Below are 23,675 nucleotides of genomic sequence, written 5' to 3' on the forward strand. Positions count from 1 at the left end.
GGGCCAGCCATAATTTTTTCGAGGCTCTTCTTTGCAGGACAGATAGTGCATTTATGTTGGGTAGTATGTGTGGGTAGTACCCCACGCCATAAAACAATAACTACATCTAGAAACAAACTGTGAATTATATATTCCCAACTTTACATTTTTTTGCTGTAGATAACGACGTCTACATAACGTTCCAGTCGTCGTTTTCATGATGACGGACGGTGAAGCCGTTGGTTAGATTGCTACGCTATGGCAGAAGCCTTGCGACACACACGAACCAACGGTAAAGCTGCGTCATCTCTTAGGCGAGAGCAGAGGCTTGGTAAGTGCCTGACCTCCACGCCTTCCTATTGGCCGGCATCCAGGAGGCGGAGCGTCCCTCGCTCTTGGTCAGCAAAGGCAAGGATAGTCGAGGGAACTCTGCATGGACGGCCTATTCTTGGGAAAGAGAAACCACGTGACACGATCGGTCCAATTGCGGACACCTAACGGGGGCTCCGGCACGGAAAAGGAATGCGATACTCTGTACCCCTGTTTAATGACTCTATCCCCATCTTGCCAGTCCGGAACCGGAAGGAGGAGTTGCGAGTATGCGAGGGAGAAAACGATCCTCTGCGCATGCGCTTATCCTCTTTGGAGTGCGTGATCACGTTCGCGAACGGGGACAAGTGTTGTTGATCTCTATCGGCGAGACTCGCATTGAACGCAACTGAGGACGATCACGATCACTGCCCAATGACCATTGCGCGCGATGTGGTTCGCGAGTCAGTGCATTTAGGGTATTAGGCAGAGCAATGGGCAACGAGAATTAGACGAAAATACGCAAGGAACATGAAAGAACTGATGTTTTGAGACTGGAACAACATAGAAGGGACAAATACATACAAAGCCTCAATTTGCCTAAGAAATTAACGATGAAAGATGAAAGTCAGTGAAAAAGTAAGCCAGCTGTAGGACTCGAACCCACATCTTCTGGATTGCCAGTCCAGGGCTCTACCAATTGAGCTAAGCTAACACGCCTTCTCGGCGACTTCCAGGGTGCGTCATCTGAATGGACAAACCCGGGTTCGAGTCCTACAGCTGGCTAACCTTTTCAGTGACTTTCACCTTTCATACGCAAGGAAGCTCCTGAATTGATTTCGTCCACTAGATAACCTGCGTTTATGCTATTTTAGCCCGGTTTCACCGACGTCGATTCACACCTGAACCGAGATCAACGCTCCCTTAACTTTAATTGAACATTTAGTTATGACTTATGATTCACGAGAGGGAGTTATTGTTACTGAAACATTCATCACGGAACCAACTAACGGTTACAAAAAAAGAATTAAGCGATAAGTTCAAGTTTTAACAACGCTTCATCTCGGTTCAAGGGTAAGCAACGTTGGTGAAAGCGGACCTCTTTAGTACTAGGTAATAATACTACTACTACTAATAATATGAATTCTTATTAGTTGTATTATTATTGTAGTAGTATTAGTTGTAGTATTGTTGCGTCATACGTACTCTAGAAGTTCCAATGTCTGGCTGTAGCTCAGAATCGCATGTATTCGAGCAATGCATCCCAGACTTACCCTTGTTATGGGTTTGCTCCGTGACTTCCTCGAGCACCGCCTCTCTTTTTCGCTAGGGGAGCAGGAATCACTGCTTCACTGGTCTAATCGGTAGATATGCGTCAAGTATGGGCGCGTTGCTATAAGGAACCTTTCGTGTTTTCAGCGAGGGATTCAGATAATGCAAACAGTGTAAATAATCAACCATTTGTTTCTTCCGTCGAATTTCGCCTGATATGTGTACATTCGAATGGCTGCTAGATTGTACATATTTTTTAGCATATTTTTACATACTTATAACGCTAGTTTGCACGCACAGCATCTAGGTTGTTACTGTGTCCCATGAAAGTGAAATGCAATCTGGGTAGTTACTTGCGTAATTAGATAATTATGGTAATGAAATATTCTGAAAAAGTAGTGTCCATTTTGTTCCAACAACCTGTAGTTGTATAGTTGCAATATATTTTCATTTATTTCCGCGTCAGCGCCGCGAAGCAACTGTGGCTATGAGCAGCGTACAGATGTGGACACATGGAGAGAGGACAGCAGGAAGGAGTGGGAGTTAGTACGTGTCTTGGGCCGACTTCAGGGGGAACTGGGCCGACATTCGTCTGGAAAGTCTTCGGAAAACGCAGGGAGAACATCAGGCAGCGCAGCCGGTGAGGGGGTTCGAACCCGCGTCACGTCCCAGTCTGGGCGTGGAAAGTGATCATCTTAACCCTCTGTGCCACGGGAGCTGACTGCAATATATTGATCTGTATATATTTTGAGGGAGTAACTTACAACCACGACGATGAACCATTGAAGAGGTTAGCCAGCTGTAGGACACGAACTCACATCTTCTGGATTACCGAGTGGGTTCGAGTCCCACAGCTGGCTATCCTCTGAAGTGGCTTCCATCTCTCTCGTTAATTTCTTAGGCAATTTGAGACTTTGTATCTATTTGTCCTCTCTGTGTCGTTCCAGCCTCAGAACATCAGTTCTTTCACGTTAGAACCACAATGAAGTGAGGTCTTATCACTGGATCAGCCTCAGACGTCCCCATGTCTTTCTTTAGACGGTTCTTACTGCGCAAACTACCTTTTGTTGTTTTGAAGAAGTATCTTGGCACTCAACCGGTTTGAGCTTACTCGAGAAAACACCGAGAAAATACAACTGCTTATCACAAACGCGCATTAGATGCACTGGCAATTACGACGGTCGACACTACGAGTGCTACAATAAACATTTATTTTGAGAGTTGTTTTTACGCGGACCTCGTTCCAATTATACTGTATGTAACTGAAACAGATATAAGTGACTTTACTTGTTTATTTATTTAAGTACTTTAAAGACCTCAAGAGCGTATTACATAACGGAGTGGTGAGTAACACATAGGAAAAAGTACAATAGAAACACACAACAAAAGTACTACAAAAAGTAAATAAATAAGAAATATCGAGCTGACAAGGAAAGAAGACCAGATGCACCATGGGAAGAGCATGATGAATCTGAAGCCCTCAATTGGAGGAGAGTGACCTTAAAACCAGCAGTGTCGTGTGTACGACCAACATGTTCAGGCTCACGATTCCAGTCACTAGTTGTTTTACCAAATAATTCTTTTAGAAAGGAAGTGATATTACAATGGAGAAGCTTAATCATATGGATGTCGTTCAGACGAGATGAAATGTCGTTAGCAGGGACTAGGAGACGATCGCGAGTGTTTGTGTTGTGATACATTTTATGGAAGAGACACAGCCTGGCTATCAACCGTCTTGACGAGAGAAGATCGACGTCAAGCTTTTTTCTTTATACGTGAAACACTCGCGTCTCTGGAATAATTAGATGTAACGAAGCACATTTTGAACTGACTCTAGATAATGCTTGAATGAAGTACTCTTGATGGGGATCTTATATGGCCGATGAGTATTCGAGTTTGGGCAGCACGAATGCACGGTATGAAAGCAGTTTTACGTGATGTGGTGCAAGCACAAGATGCCTACGAACATTTAATTGGGTAACTGAAACATATCTCTACAAACAGCACACCATCATTGGTCACATATCGGTCCAAGATTGGCAGCCAATATAAGTTACGTTGCTCCAGTATATAGGCTGTGCAACACAGGTCTGGTAATACGCCAATGAAACTGCCAATATTGGTCCAATGTTGCAAGCCCGTGGTGAAGCTTTTAATAGTTTCTTGCCTTTATCCTCATAAGCAGAAATACTTGCGTGCGGAAGCAAGAGAGAAATATAATTCAGGAATAGTGATCTCTCAGTCTTTTTTCGACGCAGGATTGGATCAATAAATACATTACACATTCCAATGTAGTTGGGTGTTTCACGGAAACACGCATCTACTGCCGTGACACTTGAGTGGAGAACCATATGTTTCAGACAAGGCGTTCTTATTATACTGATATCGTCCTCCCAAAACGACAGTGGGTGAATCGGCAATAAATTCGCACCGTCATCGTCACAAGAATATGGCAATAATGTCACCAGTTCTTCTCTCATATAATAATTTGCACAGGTTTGCGTTAGCGATTGGCCTATGCAGTCAGGACAGTTCATAAGAGAGTGTGGGATAAGGCATCTCAGAACATTCATTTTGCTTCTTTTTGCGGAAAAAGCGCAGCATGTGTAACCGAACCCGTCGCCCATATTAGGGAATGAGTGGGGAAGAAGGAAGTTCACGATGTCAATGGCATCACTTTCACAGGCCAAGTGAAGAGGTGTCCTTCCACCCTTGTCACGGGAACTCAATCTAGAGCGGAGTAATAATAACTTTACAATGTCGAGGTGTCCATTTGAGGCGCACACATGCATGGGCGTCATTCGATTCACATTGATCACGTCCACTGATGTATAAAAAGGAATGAGAAGCTTCACCAGATTCGTGTGTCCCTTCCTCGCGCTCCAGTGCAATGCAGTATTCTCTCCTTCGTCTGTAAAGCATACGGATGAATGTGAGAGATGAATCTCAACAGCTTCCACGTTTCCTTCCTCTGCTTCTATTAGCAACTTCGTATTGCCATCGTCGTCGATCATTTCCGTGTCGACATCGTCAATGTCGGGATCATCGGTGTGTGTGCCCATCCCAGACTTGACTTAACAATGTCCTCATTTTTACTCCACTTTCTACATAATGCTGCATATTGAGATTTAAATGCGGCTGTAACAGCTTCACGTAATTAATGCAATTTACTTCTTTTTGAAATAAGCTAATGTGAAGCGCATTGCGCTTGGCAATATCATGCAGGAGTTTACGGCTATAACGATCACCTGCGATGACATCTAAATGGAGGAGGAGAAGTTTCAGACACGAAATTTCATCTTGGAAATTCAAATGCACATCCACATACGCACATCTTCTGCAGATCCTCTGTGCATGCCTACGGTCACTGTGTCGCAAATAAGGCCATAGAATTTGCATCACTTTCCCTCCACCACCTTCCTTCCAGATGTACAACGGTGATGAGCCGAACGTTTCAGGTGAGTTTACGAGCGAGTGTGGGATGAGACACCTCACAACGCTGGACAGCGAAATCCACAAATATTTCCAAGCTGTGAAAGCAACGTCTAAGCACGTTTCTCCTTTGCAGTTAAGCCGGTGCGCACTTGTGTGAGGTAGAAGAAACGTCACAGCTTTATGGGCATTAAATGAGCTCGAAGCCACATGAAGCGTTGTGTTCAGTCTGATATGACGTGCTCCACATATACGAGTGCGAAGGAGTAACAACTTCATGGCCTCAAAATCATGTCTCTTTGCACACATATCTATCGGAGTTTGTTGCTCATCATCGAGAACATTCACTGAGGGATAAAGAGGAAGAAGTAGCTTCACAATCTCTGCATCTCCACTCAAGTGCAAAGGAGTTTGAAAGTGTCCATTTCTATTGTTAGCGGATAAATGTGCGAGGTAAAACTTTGTTGTCTCCAGATTTCCTTCTTTCACACTAATGTGCAACAGTGTGTTTCCATCCTGATCAAGAATTTCCATATCGCAGTAAGGAAGGAGCATTTTACAAACAACCTCCGACTTTGCGTAAAAAGGAACAGTTCTGTTGTCATAGTCTCTGATATCATCGAGATCTTCAATTGCCTGAGGCTCTGCAGAACATCTCAAGCTTCGTTCCTTGCGTGATTCTAATTGGTCCATCGTGTCTCTGTCTAGATTTCCTGTACTCTCTCTCGGGAACACATAGCTCAGATACACGTCTAAAACGCTTCGTAGGTCGTGTATCACAGCTGTGAATATAACTCGCTCTAGAAAATGTCTCCTTTGCTGGAAGGATTCACATGAGCGCAGCTTTTCGGTAGAATGTTTCACTGCTTCCTCACTGCATCGAGAGTACAATACGTTGAGTCTCTCCCTGATACCTGGAGTCCTATCCAGCAAATGTTCCATAGAATTCTTAATCATCAAACGTCGTGAAAAAGACACATCCCGCAAACGTTCAATCCACTCTGCCATCCCCTCTGCGTTCCATGGGAAAAAGAGTTCCACGTACTGGAATGGCGACATTTTAAACAAATCGTTCTTGATTAGTTCATCATTCATTAGTAGCTGCTTCAATGTCGTTTTGTCAGCATGCAGGGCAGCTACGTGCAATGGCGTCCTTCGGAGTTCATCGACAACGAGCATGTCTTCTGTTTGAATAACACGTTGCTCAAAATAAGAAGCGTCGTTGTTTATCACAGCAGAGTGAAGTGGACAGGACTCTGACGCCAGTCCGTCGAACAGCACCATTACACCCTCGTAGTCTTCTTTACCATACAGTTGTACTACCTTTTCCCAATAGCTCGATTTCGTTCTTAGCCTTGCCTTCTCCAGGAGGTAGTGAGCTGCGAAAAATTCGGCGAAAGTCTTATGAACGAACTCGGGAATTCCTCCATCGTTAATGCCATTCACAAAACCTTCTTTGAGAGAATTGTTCGCAACGCGTTTGATGAAACTTCCTTCTGGATCTAACTGCACGAATTCGTCTTCATTCAATAAGTCTTCCAAGGCATCCTCAGGAAATATACACTTCATAGCGAGGAGACGATGGTTTGCGTAGAATGAAGACTGCGCTGCTCCGTGCTCCCCTCGCGTGGCACATAGGACGATGTCTTCCTTCACCTTTTCTTTTCGGTGCACAAGATGCTTGTACTCGACAAACATCTTGTAGATGTGTACAGTGTATATACTTCGGCCGGCGGAGATGTCAGCAATATTAAGCAGCGAAGAGTAATCGCCCGACTTCGTGATTTCTCCACTCTCCATCTGAGCCATCATACGAAGTAGGAGAGGGGTTTCCAGGATTGTATTGTTTTTCTCCTTCAAGGTCGAGTACAGCTGCTGGAATTTTTGCGGAAGTGCGTCATTCCTGGTGGACGGAGTTTCTCTTTGGGCCCTATATTTTGTGAGGAATTCATTCTGGTTTTCATCAGAAAAGGGAACCAGATCATATGACACTGTGTGTAAGGCATCTTGTACACGGGGCTTAAACACAGTGCGAGTAAAAATGTACACCTTGTAAACTTTTTTGTTAGCTAGAAACTGTACAAGTTCCAGCACACGGTTGCGGCATTCCTCGTTGACTTCATCGAAGCCATCCAACATGACTACGACCTTGAAAGGGTTCCCATTGTCCAAGCTTTCTTCAAACAAAACGAACTCCAGACCACCTCTTTGTACTTGGCACAGATCCGCTACATATTCCAAACTAGGCGACGCAGTTTTCACTAACGCCATTCTCTGAGGAAGGTCGACGTAGAGCACCCACCTCTTCTTGTCTTGACTTTTTAACTGTGTACACAAGCAAGATGCCAACACACTCTTTCCCATACCAGGTGCGCCAGTGACGAGGACGATCTTCTCGGGCACGTTCAGCAACCTCTCTGTTGTGTAATCGTCACTTCCCGTCATTGGAAGGTGACTGAGAGGGCCATTTGATTTAATCCACACCAGTCCCTCACCGGATTCACTGATCCGGAACAGATGCACTACCTTCTCCCTGTAATTATTATTTAGTAGGAGAGCTTCATAGTCACGTGGCTCCTGAAGGACTACAAATTTTTCAAAACTCTCTAAATTATCCTGATGTGTTGCCTCGTAACCTTGAGGTACAAGTTTTGCAGCACAATCATGCGGACACCCCAGAAGTGCGAAAGCCTCATTCTCGTCGTTCATTCGGCACTCTCTCAAGTCAATTTCCACACTCCTTGTAAACACTCGCTCCACATAATAGTTCTTAACACCTTCTTCTAGTTCATGAAGGGGAGGTCCCAGGTTAATGTTCTTATGCTCACAGAGGTTTAGGAAAACCGCAGTGTCCAGGCAACGTAAGAATGTGTCGATACTCATTGCTTCAGGAAAGGCGGAAACATAAATGCCCTGAAGTTCTACGCGAGATTTTTCAAAAACTTCTGTTTTGCAGCTCTTCGCGACATGCTCCAAACTCGCTTCAAGGATGTTATGCTCTACAAGTCCAGCGGCAAAGAATGTGTCGTTTTGCACTTGCTCCAACAAGGAAGATTTGCCGCTGTCTTCCACAAGGAAGATGACTTTCGCTCCAGTCACACTGGACACTTCACTCAGAAATTTGAGATCCATTCCTAACTCTGTGTTGGGGCGGACCCTCACGAGCACAAATGCACATTTGTAGGTCGCTAACACATCTTTCCACTCCTTCTGGGATGTTTCGAAAAACAAGTATGGCTGGCCTGAAGATTTCACTGCGTTGTGAACCATTATTTCCAGAAGCCTTACGTCTGGACCCGTAAGTACGTGAAGGGGCTCTTTGTTCCACACACTGTTCTTTAATGGTTTCTCGAATTTGACGTTAAGTTTGCCAATGTTGAGAGATCTTTGGAGTGTGGCGTTTCCTTCTCTGATCTTTTCTGCGTCTGCAGAGGGGATTCCACTCTTAATGTATTCTCGCATGTCCTGGATGACATGTTCCTTGAAAAAATTTAGTAGTTCGGGTACTTCCCGTTCCAGAAGCCTATGACCTTCGTCGCAACCATGTTGAACTAGAACGTGAGGGATCCGTACAATTAACTCTTCTTCTTCATTTGTGTCCATAAAAGCTTGCTGGGTGAGAAGGTTCAGATCATTTTGCCTCGGTTTTATGTTACTCAGGATGCCCTTGTATTGCTTTTCCCGCTCCGTATCGTCACTGTAATAAGGCTTGCCATCGTTCCTATACACTAGAAAAAGTGCCATATGACATAACTCGTGGATAAGCGTCCCCCAGACTACGGCTTCTTCAGCACGGCCCCCGACGAAAACTCTTTGTTCTTCGTAGTAAGTAAGGCCGATGACAGCTCTGCTGCAGCTTCCCGTGGTCCCTTGAACGTTTTCACTGCTGTAGTCGAATTTTATTTTTAGATGCGGCGCTGTTGCAGCCACTTTGAGAATAATCCTGTTTAATTCATCACTTGAGAGCTGCTTAAACATCTTCTCCTTTCGTACACCGAAGTCATCACATCTGGTGACGCTTTCTGATTTGCTTTTCAAATAGTCGATGTAAGAGACATCGCATTCTGTGGTGTAATATTGTTGCCGTCGAATTTCAGCTCGTTCAAGGGGTGTGAGATGTTGGTAACACGATGATTCTTTGCTGTTCTTGAGTCCACATTCCCGTGAGACTAAGAGGCCATGAATACGAAAGGCTTTCTTTTTAACTGCTTTGTAACGAGCTGACTTTTTTGTGTCAGGATCCAACCACAGTTTCAATGCAGTTGCAGCATCCAGGCACTTTAGAACACGAGCCTCGTCTTCCGCTGCAATGGCTTCGTGCATTTCCTTCCTGACGTCTTCCCACTGTGGCGACCTTTCCAAGTCGAGATCAAATTCAGATGTCGAAGTCATATCTCTGGAGATGAAGCGAGAAATTCCTGTAATTTTAACGAGGGATTTAGGAACGTAAGCAACACTAATTTAAATACAAGAAATAGGTCAAGTGTGGTAATTTGTCTGGACCGCGACTCTTGTGTTTCGGTGTTTGCTCCGCGAAGTAACTATATCTGCAGGGACTCTTGTTTTCTACTCTGGGATCACGTTGCATAATAAAAGCAGCAATGATCTGTATTACCCTGCTGTTTTTTTATGTTGTTGTCTATAGTGTCTATGGTTTTTCAGTGGTTATCGATACCTTTACTTGTTTCCGTATTTGACTCTGGAGGCCACGACGGTCATTTCACGGGAACAGGTTTGTTTCATCGGACACATAACAAGAGACAGTGGGGTGGAAGTGTGCGGCTTCCTTATAGCCGTCGACCGTATCATATCCTTGCAAGTAGACTGAGGTACACAAAATGTGGACAAATGCATGTACACAAGACTAGATTCAAACAAACAATGAAGTGTGGAAAGCGATCATCTTCACCACTACACGACGGGAGCTGGTCTCTGGGAGCTTAGCTAGCTGTGCACTCCAAGAGCTTCGAAGAGCTTCGCTAGCTAAGCAAGTCCTTCCGGTTTAACCAAGTCGACACGGCAACAGCAACCTGCCTTCGACATTTGCAAGTGCTGTTGAAGGCTGTTGCTGTCGAACTTCCCTCGTTTTTTCTTAGCTGTTCGTAATCTTCGGTTTTTCTACTTTTTCTTTTCGTATATTAAGTTCACAATCACTCCCAGTAGTTAGCTCTTTACTTACGTAGACACGTGTATTTTAATTCCCATGTCACCCGCACCAGTAAATCTTCCAGCCAGGGAGTCAAACTCCTGTCACCTATTTTCAGGTTTAGTCATGTTGAAAGCAGCGCTGACTGCCAAAACGTCGAGCCCTAACTATGAGTACAGTTGTCCTACAGTTGGCAATACGACTGTAAATCGATCTCTAGTAATTCCCATTAATTTTTTAATGTAATAAAAGTAGCAATTGTTTTTAATCCCTGTACGGCTTCCCAAGTCTCTCTATTACCTGTGGTCTGTATCTTTTCGCATCCATCTGCATGTACCAAGTTATCCATACACACACACACAAGAAGATATAGACACTGTATATATTACAAACATTATCACAATTAAAAAGAAAAACACAGGAGCTTCGAGCATTGTGCGGCATACACCCCTTTTGCACTGATATGAGTGTTCCAAAATTTAGCATAGTGTGTAACAAAAGTGTGATCGGGGTGTATTGGTACATTACACCCCTTTGACACCAACACGGGTGCTTAGTGGAGTGTAGTATAAGTGTACCGTATTTTCACGCGTATTAGCCGCACCGCAGATAAGCCGCAGGACTCGTTTGTATATACATTTTGAAAATGTTTTTGCAGATAAGCCGCACTCGCAGATAAGCCGCGGGTAATACGACGTGACTGCTTTGTGCGCTAAACCAGTGATGCACACACAAAATCAACAGAGACGCTCAACGCTTGTCAGCGCCGTACTCCCTGCCAGCTGCCCTGTTCCCGTACTTGTCCGCGAAGTCGACGACTTTTACTTTGAAGCCGCTGTCGTGGCTGTGCCTCAGCGTTGGAGCCATGCCTCACCTCAAACTGCCGTGTCCGTGTCCACGAATGCTGCTGCTCTCGTCAAATGAGAACTGACGCTTAGCTGACCACGTTTTATCCCGATGTCAGGTGTATTGAACCCTTCCTGTGGGTCTGCCGACAAAGGAGACCGTAGGGAAGGCCATAAACCCTGTCCACATTCCGGTGGCGGCATGATGTATAACAAAGGAGGTCAGTTCTAGTGTTCTACTAAGATCGGATTGTGCCCTTGTTGCGTGTTTTTCGTGGATTGACGGGTTCGTCCACACGAATGTGGAGTGGACCCGCCCCTGTTCGGTATTGTTCGTGCACTGGCAGGGCGGTCCTGTTCCGAAAAACATGAGGCACTGTCGGCCCTTTCGTTTAACCCGGGGTATGGGGAAAGTACCAGGGAAAAATAGTCACCAGATAAGCCGCACCCACGGATAAGCCGCAGAGCGTCCGCGAAAAAAATAAATTGCGCATAAGCCGCGGCTAATACGCGTGAAAATACGGTAATTCGGGTGTGTCCCCATAGTACACAGTTTTCACACCGGGAAGGGCATAAAAAATAAAATTACTGTGTAGACCGCGTGGGACCGTGAGGGGTTGGGTTTATTAAAAGGGAGTCTGGCCATTGGGAGGAGTCACAAAAAGAGGCTCGACCTGTCAATCACAGTTTCGCTCCTCTGATTGGTTTGCTTTTTACCAAGGGGGTCGCCATGACACCATACTGCCACCCAAAATGGCGACGAAAACAAACACAGTGAAGCGGGGATTTCGTGACAAAAAATTTTCACAGACTAACCTGATTTTATGCTGCAAATGTACATCCTAATATAAATTTCTCGGAAATCAGTTTCAACTTATGCTCATTCATCGACATCTAACTGAAAATAATACGTTTTGTCGCCGGTGTTAGGCCTAGTGAACACGGCGATCACAAGGAAATCATAACAAAAACGGCGCTGTGCTCTACGATCTTATTTTTAACAGCTGGATTTCATGGATATAAACATTGTTGCCTCTTATATTCCAACTATTCATGTAGATTTGTTTAAAAATCATACCGACAACAGAATGTGTCCCAGCAGGTGGTTCTGACGGCAGCGGTACAACGACGGAAGCAGACGACAATTCCCAACGTGCCTTACGCTCCATAGGTGGCGCTTATCAAATTTGCACCAACAATCCACTACTTTTGCAGATTGCGAGAGGTATCCATTTCAATCCCATCCAATCCACTTGCCACCCAAAATGGCGCTGCCCATGTTGGATAGGGGGGCAAATAGTGAGGATAGGCTGATTGATAGCGCCCCATATTTCAAGACTTCATTGGTCGGAAAGCTGAAAAAGTGGGTGGAGCTTCACGTATAGGCATGACCCATTAATGGCCAGACTCCCTTTTAATATACGGCTCTGGGTAATGCATTCTGGAGTCGGGGCTAAATAAAAAGATTACGTACCGTACAGCAAAGCAAGGAAACCCTACAAGATGGCGCGTATGCAGGCAAGCTGGTGGTAGAAGTCCATTATGTAAAAGCCTGAGCCTGGGCACACAGACTGTGTGCTCCTGTGTTGATGTCGTCCTGGGCAGCTCAGGTAGCAGAGTACGAGCAAGGTATCTGGAGCGAGAGAAACAGAAGAATGTATTACAAAACACCGTATAGACTGCACTTAAGTCCAAGACATGATTTTCTTTCCAAAGCAGGGAAATGACCTGATGAATTAAAAAAGGGGAATTCACTTCTCTTTTGAAAGGACGTTCGTATCCAGAAACTCATCTGTGAAAGCGGAACCAGTGTGCTCGGTATCGGTCGACAATCCACATGGACATTTTTTCTTTTTCTTTTATCGTACGAAAAGAGCTTCGACATTAAATGGAGGGACTTCAAATCCCTTTAAAGACATCACGCCGCCGGAGCCTCCGCTGCTCCGGCGTCCTCTTACTTCCTACACAGCTCATACCACACAACATTCATACCAGGACAACTAAAAGTATGATAATACCAATACTGCTAATTTCGGGACAACTTATACCAGGACCTCATGCCGTGCTAGCATGATTTATCGCTTTGCATGAGTTGTCATGGTACAGGTTATGCTAGTGTTGGTTGAGTATGATACGAGGTGGCTTGTATGAGTTATCCGGCAGGATCTGCTGCGCCCCAAAACTATGTGACGCACCTGCACAATACCGCGACCCCATTGGTTCTTAGCCAGTGAGGTGTGGTCGTTCACCTAGAGATGGAATTCCGGCATGCCATTAACGTACGGCGTCCGAATGAGAGTCAAGTTGCGCCACTCTATCGCGTGGGGCATTTTGGATACCGCAGTCTGTGGTCTACGAAGAACAACATAAGAGTACAGTTTGGCATCGACTGGAACCGAAGGGACCATGCCTTTAAGTGGGCTCTGTTATAGGAGGGTTGGAAGAAGTTCACAAGGGGTGCGGCCGTCCGGGTGGCCACTCTGCGGTCGCTGTGCAGGGGCTCGCCCCATTGTCACGCAGGGCTTCCGAGCAGGTACCCTAGTATACTGTCGTATTCTTTTTACGGGACTTCCCCGTTAACATATGTGAATTTTGTTAAATCGCGTCTCGAATGAACACGTACCCCTTTCTTCCGTTTCACAGTCATCAGTATACTGTCACAACTTCTGTGATAGACGGACCCGCTTCAAAACCGGAGGTGTGCATTTATGTTAGTCTCTTGGATGAAGGCTATCCTTTTCCAAACCAACCGAGTGCGTGAGTGGAAATATATTTGAAGCCCTTCCGCACTGCTTGTAGCGTGAAGAAATCTGTACCATCCGCCGCACCCCCGAAACAGGTCAAAACAATTTGTAGGCGGTAACGGCGTATCCTGCACTACTTTTGTACATCGGCCTTGCAATGTTGTGGGGAAGAAAACGTTTAAAGGGTACAAAGTTAAACAGCTCCTTCGACTCCTCTCGTAGCACCCTCTTCCTTCACTTTCCTCCTCGCGCTCTCCGCACTATCACCGTACGTTCCTCTCTGCTTTCCTCCTCCCATACTTTCATCCTTTGCTTCCCTCCTCGTTCGCTCTGTTCGTTAAGGATGGCTTAAGGCGGTGTCACACTGGGCCGACAATCTACAGAACCTGTCGACTGACATTCAAAGGCGGCGTGTCCACGAACCAGTCACACTGCACATACAAAAGACGGTCGACACAGACATCCGTATGTCGGCCGTCGCCGGATGCCGCTATCGACGGACCCTCCTGACAAACAAGCCTGGCACACTGAATGACAGCCACAACCGACAAGTCCCTTCTTTCAACATGGCGTCCCGAATAAGCCTTTTGGGAAAAGTACGGCGAATTCTCGTTGTTTGTACTTGGTAGTCATAATCACGAACATCGAGGCCAACACAGACGCAGGTGTATCTCATTCCTTGACGCTATGTCTCCCCTGCTTCAGTTCGCCTTGGAAGGCTTTGCAATGCGCTTTCCGTGGCATATTTGGCCCTTGGTGATTGCGTCAGGTGAAGTGGGATTGTGTGCACTGTCATGTGTGTTCATGGATCCCTTTTCCGTGTTGCGATTCGTCAACGGTGCTCCGTGTAGTGACTTCGCAACCCCACCCGAAGAGGGACCCCTAGGTTGAACTTCTGGACAATTGGACTTCGCAACCGCAAATTCAATTTATTCCGTCTTACTGTTGTACCTTGAACTGTTGAGTCAGCTCTGTCCTCAGAGCTGAGTTTGTTACAATACTCCATGTTCCAGCATAACTAGTAGAGTGTTTGTAATAAAGTATGCACCGAAACGAGTGTGTGACTGGCTTACTCATTGATCGGGTGACCTGCATGTCCCCTGCGTAAGCTGTGCAAGTTTCGAGCGCGGAAGCTTTTAAAATAGTTGCCGTTGTTAAGTAAATCCAAATACTTCTACCATTTAATACCGTTCGTGAATAGGCCAAGCCACAATCTTTGCCCCCCCCCCCCCCCAAAAAAAAAAGTGACTTTTCGTGCAGTAGGTGTCTGTTGTCGGCGATATACTTTGAGCGACGATCAAACCGCTGACGACACATCGTCAGACACTGTCTGTCTTCCGATTTTCTCATCCAAATGTATCATACAGAAGCGACATTTTGTCGAATTGCGTCTGTCGCTGTCGGTCGGCGCAGTGTCACAGCTGTGCTTTGCAATACAAAGTACGGTGACAAAGTCTGTCTTCCATCAGCGTCGGCGCCATGTCAGTGTCGGTCCAGTGTGACATCGCCTTTAGAGTGAGACGGAACGGAGCGTAACGACACGAATCGTCAGCCACCGCCGGTGAGTTCATAGTTGGACGGCACTCGGTTAAACGCGATGCGTCAGAAGCCGTCGGGGGAGCAGAGCAATGCTCAACATCTGGCACCGGCCACCGAGCTGTGCGTGACGTGGGCTCTGGTGGGCTCGCGTTTCTCATGCAGGAAGGAAACACAAGGAGCGGCTCTCCGCGCCAGGCTAGCGTAGCCACCCTCTAGCGGTCGCTCGAGTCAACATCGCCCATTGCTTCCTGTCCACCACGTGATCCCCTCTAGTTTCGGTTTTGCGATGCTTTGTTTCTCGCGCTGCTCTCCGTATGATTTTGCTTTTTGAAAGTAATTTATTGTGAAAACGTGAGCACCATCGTAGAAACGACCTATGGTAATGTGTTACGGCTACGTGTTGTTCGTAAGTACACGGTCAGTTGTTTTACTTTTAGTCGCCCTTGTGTGTTGGAGTCATCTTGAATTGTTCATTCGGGACCTCAAACTGTGCCGCAGATTCATTTCATATCTTCTGTTGCTGTACAAATCTGATTAATGGTATTTTGAGCACGGCATATTCTTTTCCACTTAATCGAGGAACGTACATACGTTGGAAGTAACCGGTTGCAACACGTGATGTTTCCAGTCCCGAGTACTCCTTTTGCGTTCTGCACACTCTGACTGGTCTTCTAATAGAACAGTAAACATTCGAATACACAGAAATAAATCGCAGGCACGCGTTCAACTTAATACTGCCATATAAGCTGTGACACAACTACAGCTCGCATCGTCTGCTCTGCTGGCGCCATGGTGTCTGGAGGGTCACGTGAGCGGCCTCGTGGTGGACAGGAGTATTCTAGAATACAATGCGAAGCCGGCTACGCTCGTCCCGTCGGAAGGGCCGCTCCTTGTGTTTCCTTCCTTCATGGCATTTTCTTTTATGGCGTCGCCCATTCTTATTCCAATATCATTGTCCTGGACTTTGTTAATTTGTTTCGCCCACTCTGGCCTTGTGACGTCACCCGCGGAAACTGGTCTATAGAATATACTACCGATGGTCTATAGACGCGCGACTTTCTTCTTCAACTGAATGTGCACGTTGGGGGTCCCAACCCTATTACAGCAGTACAAGCAAACACAATGGGAAAACGGATTGTTTTCCGTCAGATTCCATCACGCGTGTACAGTTGCCAGGTATGACCGCTTTCCCTTTACGAAGTGAGAAAACCTCTGATAGCTTTTTCGTTAGACTATGACCCCGGTAGGATTAAGATGAGGAAGAGTGGCGTAGCGATAGGTTCCTGTAAGCGCGGAGTGATGGCTGCGACGGGCGAAGACTACGTCTGACTCTAAACCAGCTTCTAAAACGCCGGTGCTTGTCAACGCTGGTGCGGGCGCCTAAGAGCTGCGTTCCAAAATGACACACATTCAGCCACCATGAGTTTGTGACATCATGGTATTCTTCCTGACCCACATAAAAATGAAGGAAGCGAATTCGACCCGCACATTTAGATATGGGGAAAACAATCACGTAAATGTGCAAAGACTAAATGCCTACGAGAAGACTGTAGAAGTGTTCTTTTTTATTTTTCGCGCATTTCTCCGCAATCGCGAATTTAAGTTCCCGCGAATAACTCTGGCCATATCAGGGCAAAAATAGTGCGGCGTTCCTACGCTGTACCGTGATTACCTTGACCCTTTCTACTCCATGCAGCATAGAAAGTTGAAGCAAGCCGCAGAAGAATGGTTTCTCCCATCATGCAAGATGTAAAGGAACGAAAATTGGTCACGCTTTTGTTACCCCTACAAACACATTGCACTGTACACGTATATTCCACCATAGGCTTCGTGCGAAGCGTCCACCGCACCACGGAAAATCGTGGCGGCAGCCATAGGAACTAGTTGTGTGAGTCCGCTCGGTTTTCGATTGCTATTCGTACGCTTTCAATCGTCACCTTGCATCGCTGACGCCGCACCTGAACTGATAACTGCGAAAGGTAATGCCGTACCGCACAATCTGTTGGGTCGTTGGATGTGCAAAAACGTATGATAATGCCGGGTATGGGAAAAAAAAAAGGTCCCTGGTTGTGTGGGCAGAAAAATGGTCCCCCAGGCTCCTGTGCGCCCAAATATACAAGGGTGTGGTTGCGGATGACTGATGAAACACGTCACAGCCGATCGAGTTTTACCATTCGCTCTCTCCATTTGTTGAAAAAGCAGGTATATAGACCTTTTCTCGTATGTTAATAGATAATAATATATGCACGCGAATGTAATCGCTTTTATGTTCACCATTGAATGTCGTGTGGCTTTTATTCTTCATAAACATCGATGTTAATTAAGAAACCTGTGTCCCTCAATGTTAACAAATCAGGAGGGCAAATGATAGCATTTGATCAGCTAGGTTCAGTTTCATCGAGTTTCCAGAGTGACTGCTCTATTTTTGTGTACACGGAACCCCGTTGGACCATTGTTTCCGCCCACGCAAGCAGGGACTATTTTTTTTCGGGACCCGAGAACGCCCCACGGGGTACAAGGTTCTAGAGTTTCCCGCCAAATCCACACGAAGTGGACATGAGAAGAAAATTAATGTCGGCCGTCAACGTACACGTGTCACAAAATAAGTTACTCCGTGGATTCTATCTTTCTTCTTTTGTGCCAATGATCCTAATTGCTTGCCGTGATGAGATCGTATATCGTTCGTGTTGCGTTGAGTGATGTATGTTCTTCATTCAGAACCGAATTTCCGATTAGCTTGGACCTTTTCGCCTTTCCTGACTCAGCTAAAGAGCATTCCGCATCCCTGTGCTGTAGGTGCAACCTTTGCAAGGTTGCTGTAAAAGTATAAAAGAAAACACAAGCAAGTTCAGTGCTCACGAAGAAAAGCTAAAAGAATTGGAATAACGCTGACATGCCTGATTCTGCATGCCTTATAGCCTGATGACCGCTGAGGACCGAAACTAGTCGTTCGGAATTGGAAGCGATTGAAATCCTCAAAGTTACAAAACCGATTCACACAATTTCGATGTTCATGACGCTCGCCATACACTTTTGACTGGCTTTCATATCGGACGACTCACACAAAAAGTTGGCTTTCCCACCGCTAGGTGTCCGCGCAAAGCGCCACCTTTAGTTTGTGCACGAGGCGTATACCACGAAGCCGCAACAGGCATTTCCCCGCCTTCTCAAAGCCAACTTGTATGATAATACGACATCTCAACCAAACTGTTCAGTGGCCTGAGTGATAATGCATAAGAACTGGCTGACATGAAGGTACTATGGCCTCCTGCAGGGTCCTAAAAGGCCATTGTACAGGATCTTTTCCCCCATTACCCATGTGAGGAGAATAAAGGGATTGACCTAAAACGCCGCCATCCCCGTGAACAACGGATGTCTTCGTAAAGGTCACGACAAAAGTTTACGGAACAAACGAGCACTGTACTTTCACCTCGGCACGACACCCTCGCGACAAGCGCAAGCTGGCGAAGTCAGGCCAGTTCACTGCCTCAGAGGGGTGGACGACTGCGCCATTAGCGACACACTGCGGTAGTTTCGGTATGGTGCCCGCAAGGTGAGTTGATTTAACTGTTGTGCTCGCCAATAGCACGTGACTCAAAGATTGCTAAGACAGGGAGCTAGGCGGTATCACCGTGATAACAAGGTTGAATCGTGGTGGCAGCACTTTACAGTGTATTGCTTTTATTGGAAAGCCCTGACAGATAAGAGAAAGAAAGATAGCTTGTAAACAGTTCGTTTATTATGGAACTGCCCAAGCAGCACAATGCACTGAAAGTCGAGTGCAATAGGGGTGGAAGGTATGTGTTTCATCAGTGTTCTTTAGTTTCACGAATCTGTTCAAGGCCTTCCACCTACCCGTCCACCCCTATTGCACTTGATTTTCAGTACATTTCGGGTCAGTGGTGACCACCTGATAAACAATTGACACTGACATTGATGATTCATTGATTGATTGCAATCCAAATCCAACTCACTTCGCGGGCACATACAAGAGTATTAATACCGAAACTACCGCAGTGTGTCGCTAACAGAGCAGTCGTCCACCCCTCTGAGGCAGTGAACTGGCCTCATTTCGCCAGTTCCCGCTTGCCGCTGGGGTGTCGTGCAGAGATGAAAGTACACAGCTCGCGTGTTCCGTAAACTTTTGTCGTGACCTGTACGTGCCGAAATATGTCCGAGTATTTACCGCGGCACGATATGCAAGGGCAAAACACCCCCGGGAACCTGTGTCGCGAATTTAAGTTCTCGCGAATCACTCCTCAAAGGAGCTTTGTTCGAAAACGCAAAAAAAAAAAAGAAAAAGAAGAGAAAGAAGAAGTCTATAGTAATAGTATATGTACAAGTTCCTCGGCCTGATATTTGCCGGAGCGCGTTTTGCCGTCACGCGCCTAACGTATTGGTGTGCACGAGTTCTACGGTTGTGCATTAGAGTGCCACAGTATTTTTATGAAAGTTCCACGTTATGTTCCGTATTTTGTGATCGAGGTATCATATATCATATTTTATGACCGAGTCAAAAACGGAACATAAACAAGGTACCAGATGACTTTTCGTGTGATGTGGAGCCAGGACACGACGGCGATATCGACACGAGCGAACTCTTGCTGGTGGTTTAAAAAAAAAATTAACATTGTGCCAACCTTGCGCGAACTTAGTGGAGCAATGTGGCCAGACGTGTGGCAGATCGCGCAAACCATGACGGCGCACTTCTCAAAACTTAGAAATCAACTTTATGATACTTCACAAGTAGAAGCAACACTTTGAGAGAACACAGTGTACATACATGGATTTCAATGACATAAGTACATTAGAGTCCCCAATACTACAGGCTGAGGAAACCTGAGCGATGGGCGACAAAGAAAAACAAACACGACATGGTTGTGTCGCCCATCGCAGAGGCTTGCTCAAGCTGAGGTTACTCCAACAGCTAGTCTGCATCTGCGTCATATTATGTATAGGTCCTGAAGACACGTGACTTATTCCGTTGTTTGGTCTGGCAACCCAGGAGTGTCCGAAGGGGAATTCAGGAGGAATGAAATCGATACTTTGCAGATGCGGACGTATAAAGAAGGAATAAGGAACGATTGATTGATTGATTGATCGAATGGTGAAGGCAAAAATGTAGATGCTAGTCCCAAAGCAGTCAAGATTTGCTAGTCCAGCATTATTCGGGACTCGTTTATCAGTAAAATAAATTTGTCTTTTAAACTTTATTTTGTGCGAGTTTATTGGCACGTCGTAGATACAGACCATCGACTTTGGAAAGTTTACTTTCAAAGTTAGATTTATGAGATTCATTTCTCAATTTAGTCTATTTTTACATTGTTTACTTCAGCGTCGTCCCATTGTTTCGATTATGGGTTCTGTATCAAGGTCGACGACTGTATCCCTTTAGGAAGGAACCTGTGACGTCAGCAGACATTTCTTTTGTTCTCTATCTTGGCAGGGAGGCGTAAGACTCCCATTTTGAACAGATCAGAAGACGAAATAAGATTCTGAATGACAGAAGGCTGTGACAGAACTTACCTTATTCGATGTTATAGAAGTGTAAGGGCGTCGCAGTTCCCCTGGGTGCCCTTGGTTGGATGAGAGAGTGTCGTCGAATGGCTCAACGAATACCTTCTACGCCAAAGTAAAAAATAAAGAAATAAATGTCGAGGGAATGCGAGCGTGACCAAGGTCACAGGGACCAACTATGCTATGTGGCTCACCGCAACATCGCACCATGGAGCCTATAGTAGTATTAGAGTCTCACATACCTTTGTTGGACATCACGTGATGTTTGTCCAAGTACCCCACGGATCACGTGTCAGTCTTTGGACTCTGCACTGATGGTTTCCTGGTTCGTCGTCATGGGCTTTCCAAGGTCAGACCAATGTCCCTCCTGTAACGTGCCACGTGACTTACAAACTGCCCTGATGATCTGCCATCGTTAGAGATGACACGTCACGTCACAAGTGTGGCGGAAAGCGTGTTGTCTTAAATTCCATATAAGGCCCACTCCATGCTTTGTAATTACATACTTCACTTGACGTGCCAAGGTGTATGTGGTAGAAAGCATGCTACGAAACGATGATTGGTGGACGTCGAGGTTCACTTTCAGATAAGGGATAATACCGAAACTAACATAGTGGTTAGCATGATGGCTTCGCCACGCCGAGGCTGGGAGGTGACACGGATTCGAATCCTGTCATCGGCTGTGCTCTCTGAGGTTTTCCCTGGGTTTTCCGAAGACTCAGACCAATGTCCCCCACAGTTCCCCCTGAAGTCGGCCCAGGACGCGCATTAACCCTCCTGTCCCCAACTCCTTCCTGCTGTCCTCTCTCCATTTGTTCACGTCTGTACGCCGCTGATAGCCACAGTTGCTTCGCGGTGCTCACACGGAATTAAAATAAACACATATAAAAAAGGTTATAAAAATTGCGCTAAATATTCTGGCAACAAAAGACGTTTATAAGGTCAAGCTCATCAACTGTAAAAGATCTCGTAAACTGTTCGTAACGTTTTAAATGCCCCCCTCCCATGTCTGTAATGTTATTGAGCTTTAATTCCTCCTAAAACAACCGCTCATAGCCATCTCGTTGATAGACACACCCTTCATGGAGGACATTACGTTTATATTTTTCACGAATGACCGTTAGAATTGTAATATCATACACTTGACAAACTGCACAAATATAAAAATGTGTATTATAACACGCATTAATTAAGCTAGAAGGGAAAATGATTATATATTACGATATCTTATCCCCTATGTGAGCAATACTTACACACACTCACTGCACGGTGACTAAGGAAAAGACAAGGTTCGAGAGGGTACTTCACGTGATGCCTTCATGGGTTCGTATCGTCTTATCAGTTGTTTTTGCACCTGCAGACAACCCAAGGTGACCTTTCCTAGCGAGGACATCATTAAACTTACACTTTATATAACGAACTATGACAAACAGACGACAACAATTGTTCAGAAAGACACCACCATACACGAGAAGGGATGGCAAGTGAGATTGTTCCCCACTGCGGATGCAACAGATCGTGTTGAGATGATAAGGGGGATACTGATGAGCGAACTACGCAGATATTTAGGTATAGTAACGTTAATGACGAATATTCGAATTAACCGTAACATACCCGCCAAAAAAGGGAAAAAGAGGCAGACGGCACAAATAGGTGGGAATTCTGAGCGCCCATCGGTGAGAGTGGCGCTTTATATTAATCCAAGGAGAAACAAGGGCACGCTTCGGTGATCCTTGTGAAATTTAACTAGCCAGACGCAGGGTACGTACAGTTTACAAACACTGTGAGAACAGGAAAAAAATCGGGACTACACAGTGAAACGCTACAACGCAGCATAAATAATAGTAAAAGATATACGCATTGGGGATCTCACCTCATTCTTGAGTTTCAGTGATGTTCACGTGAAGAGATGGAGCTCCATCGATCACCTGGCGGGGTCTGGAGGGACGCTTATGGGAAACCTGCTTATGTGGAAGGCAGATAAGGCGTTATCTTTCACCGCGCCTTTGTTTGTCATGCGAGTAAGTGTCACCACCTGGTGTGGGAATGTGGGTCTAGAGTAAGACCGGAGGAATAGAGTTACACCACTACACTGCAAGCAGTATTTAAATGATAAATCGTGGCTTGAGTAGTAAAATAGTATGGTATAGTAGCATAGCATGGTTTGGTACATGATGCCTTTTAAGCAAATGTAGTATAGAATGTGGTGAACTCACATTCATAGTCTATGCTTTGATTGATAGAGCAGAGATGACGTCATCGGGCATGATTGCTTTGGAGCGAGTATCTTAGTAAATGAAAGTGGTATAATGCGGAGGAAATTTAATAGAGGAGAGGATATTGTTGGCACTTTCTCCCAGAGTGAGGGCGAGATTCAACACAATCCCTTTTAAACTCTTTTTTTAATCTGTGCATTAAATTACGCTCCACTTCAAACCCCGGGAAGTTCAAACACGCCGTTAGGAACCATTTTCTACATATGACATAAACCGTGTTCTCTTTGACAGTTTGTTTCTCGGCTACAAATGCTTTGTTCCTGTTTGTTTGTTTGTTTTCTCACATGTATGAACTTCCTTTTATCATTTGATTTGTTGCATTTGAGATTTTGTGCATTTCATACTGTGTCACCTTGTTTATTTTCTTTTTTGGCTACAAACTGCTTATTTTATAGGTATTAACTTTGTTATTTCCACAATAACACGTATTTTCATTTTCGTCTGCTGCTTAACCTCCACCTCCATCCTTTTTTTTTTTTCTGAAAAATCCTCACAAGACTCATGTAACATTGTTATATGCCCATGTTTCTTCCTGGGCTGTTCGACAGGGCTTGCCCTCTCAGCCCAATTTTCTATGTACTTGTACCGTACCATTTCTAAGCAAAAAAAAAAGACA

General features: G+C 45.4%; 1 protein-coding gene, 1 long non-coding RNA gene and 1 other non-coding gene across 5 annotated transcripts in view; all 3 read right to left on the minus strand.

Moving 5' to 3' along the window:
* The window catches only part of LOC135375650 (uncharacterized), a 128,409-nt gene extending 105,650 nt beyond the window's left edge, over positions 1–22,759 (minus strand). For 2 of the 3 annotated variants that reach the window (XR_010417315.1, XR_010417314.1), the window contains exons 1-4: positions 22,657–22,759; positions 21,026–21,150; positions 20,793–20,888; positions 12,458–12,616 (exon numbers count right to left, since the gene is read on the minus strand). This is a non-coding gene — a long non-coding RNA (uncharacterized LOC135375650). The remainder of the gene's footprint in view (positions 1–12,457; positions 12,617–20,792; positions 20,889–21,025; positions 21,151–22,656) is intronic. The other variant, XR_010417316.1, reaches the window with a different exon arrangement.
* LOC135375648 (ankyrin-1-like) lies at positions 108–4,707 on the minus strand. The gene has a single exon (XM_064608321.1). It carries the CDS (start codon positions 4,620–4,622, stop codon positions 3,579–3,581), a length of 1,044 nt encoding a protein of 347 aa, XP_064464391.1. The 5' UTR covers positions 4,623–4,707; the 3' UTR covers positions 108–3,578.
* Positions 931–1,003, minus strand: Trnaa-ggc (transfer RNA alanine (anticodon GGC)). Its single transcript has one exon. It is a non-coding gene; the product is annotated as a tRNA-Ala (tRNA).
* Positions 22,760–23,675: the final 916 nt, after the last annotated feature.

This window comes from Ornithodoros turicata, unplaced genomic scaffold, assembly GCF_037126465.1.
Source record: "Ornithodoros turicata isolate Travis unplaced genomic scaffold, ASM3712646v1 ctg00000911.1, whole genome shotgun sequence".
In the NCBI taxonomy this organism is placed as follows: domain Eukaryota; kingdom Metazoa; phylum Arthropoda; class Arachnida; order Ixodida; family Argasidae; genus Ornithodoros; species Ornithodoros turicata.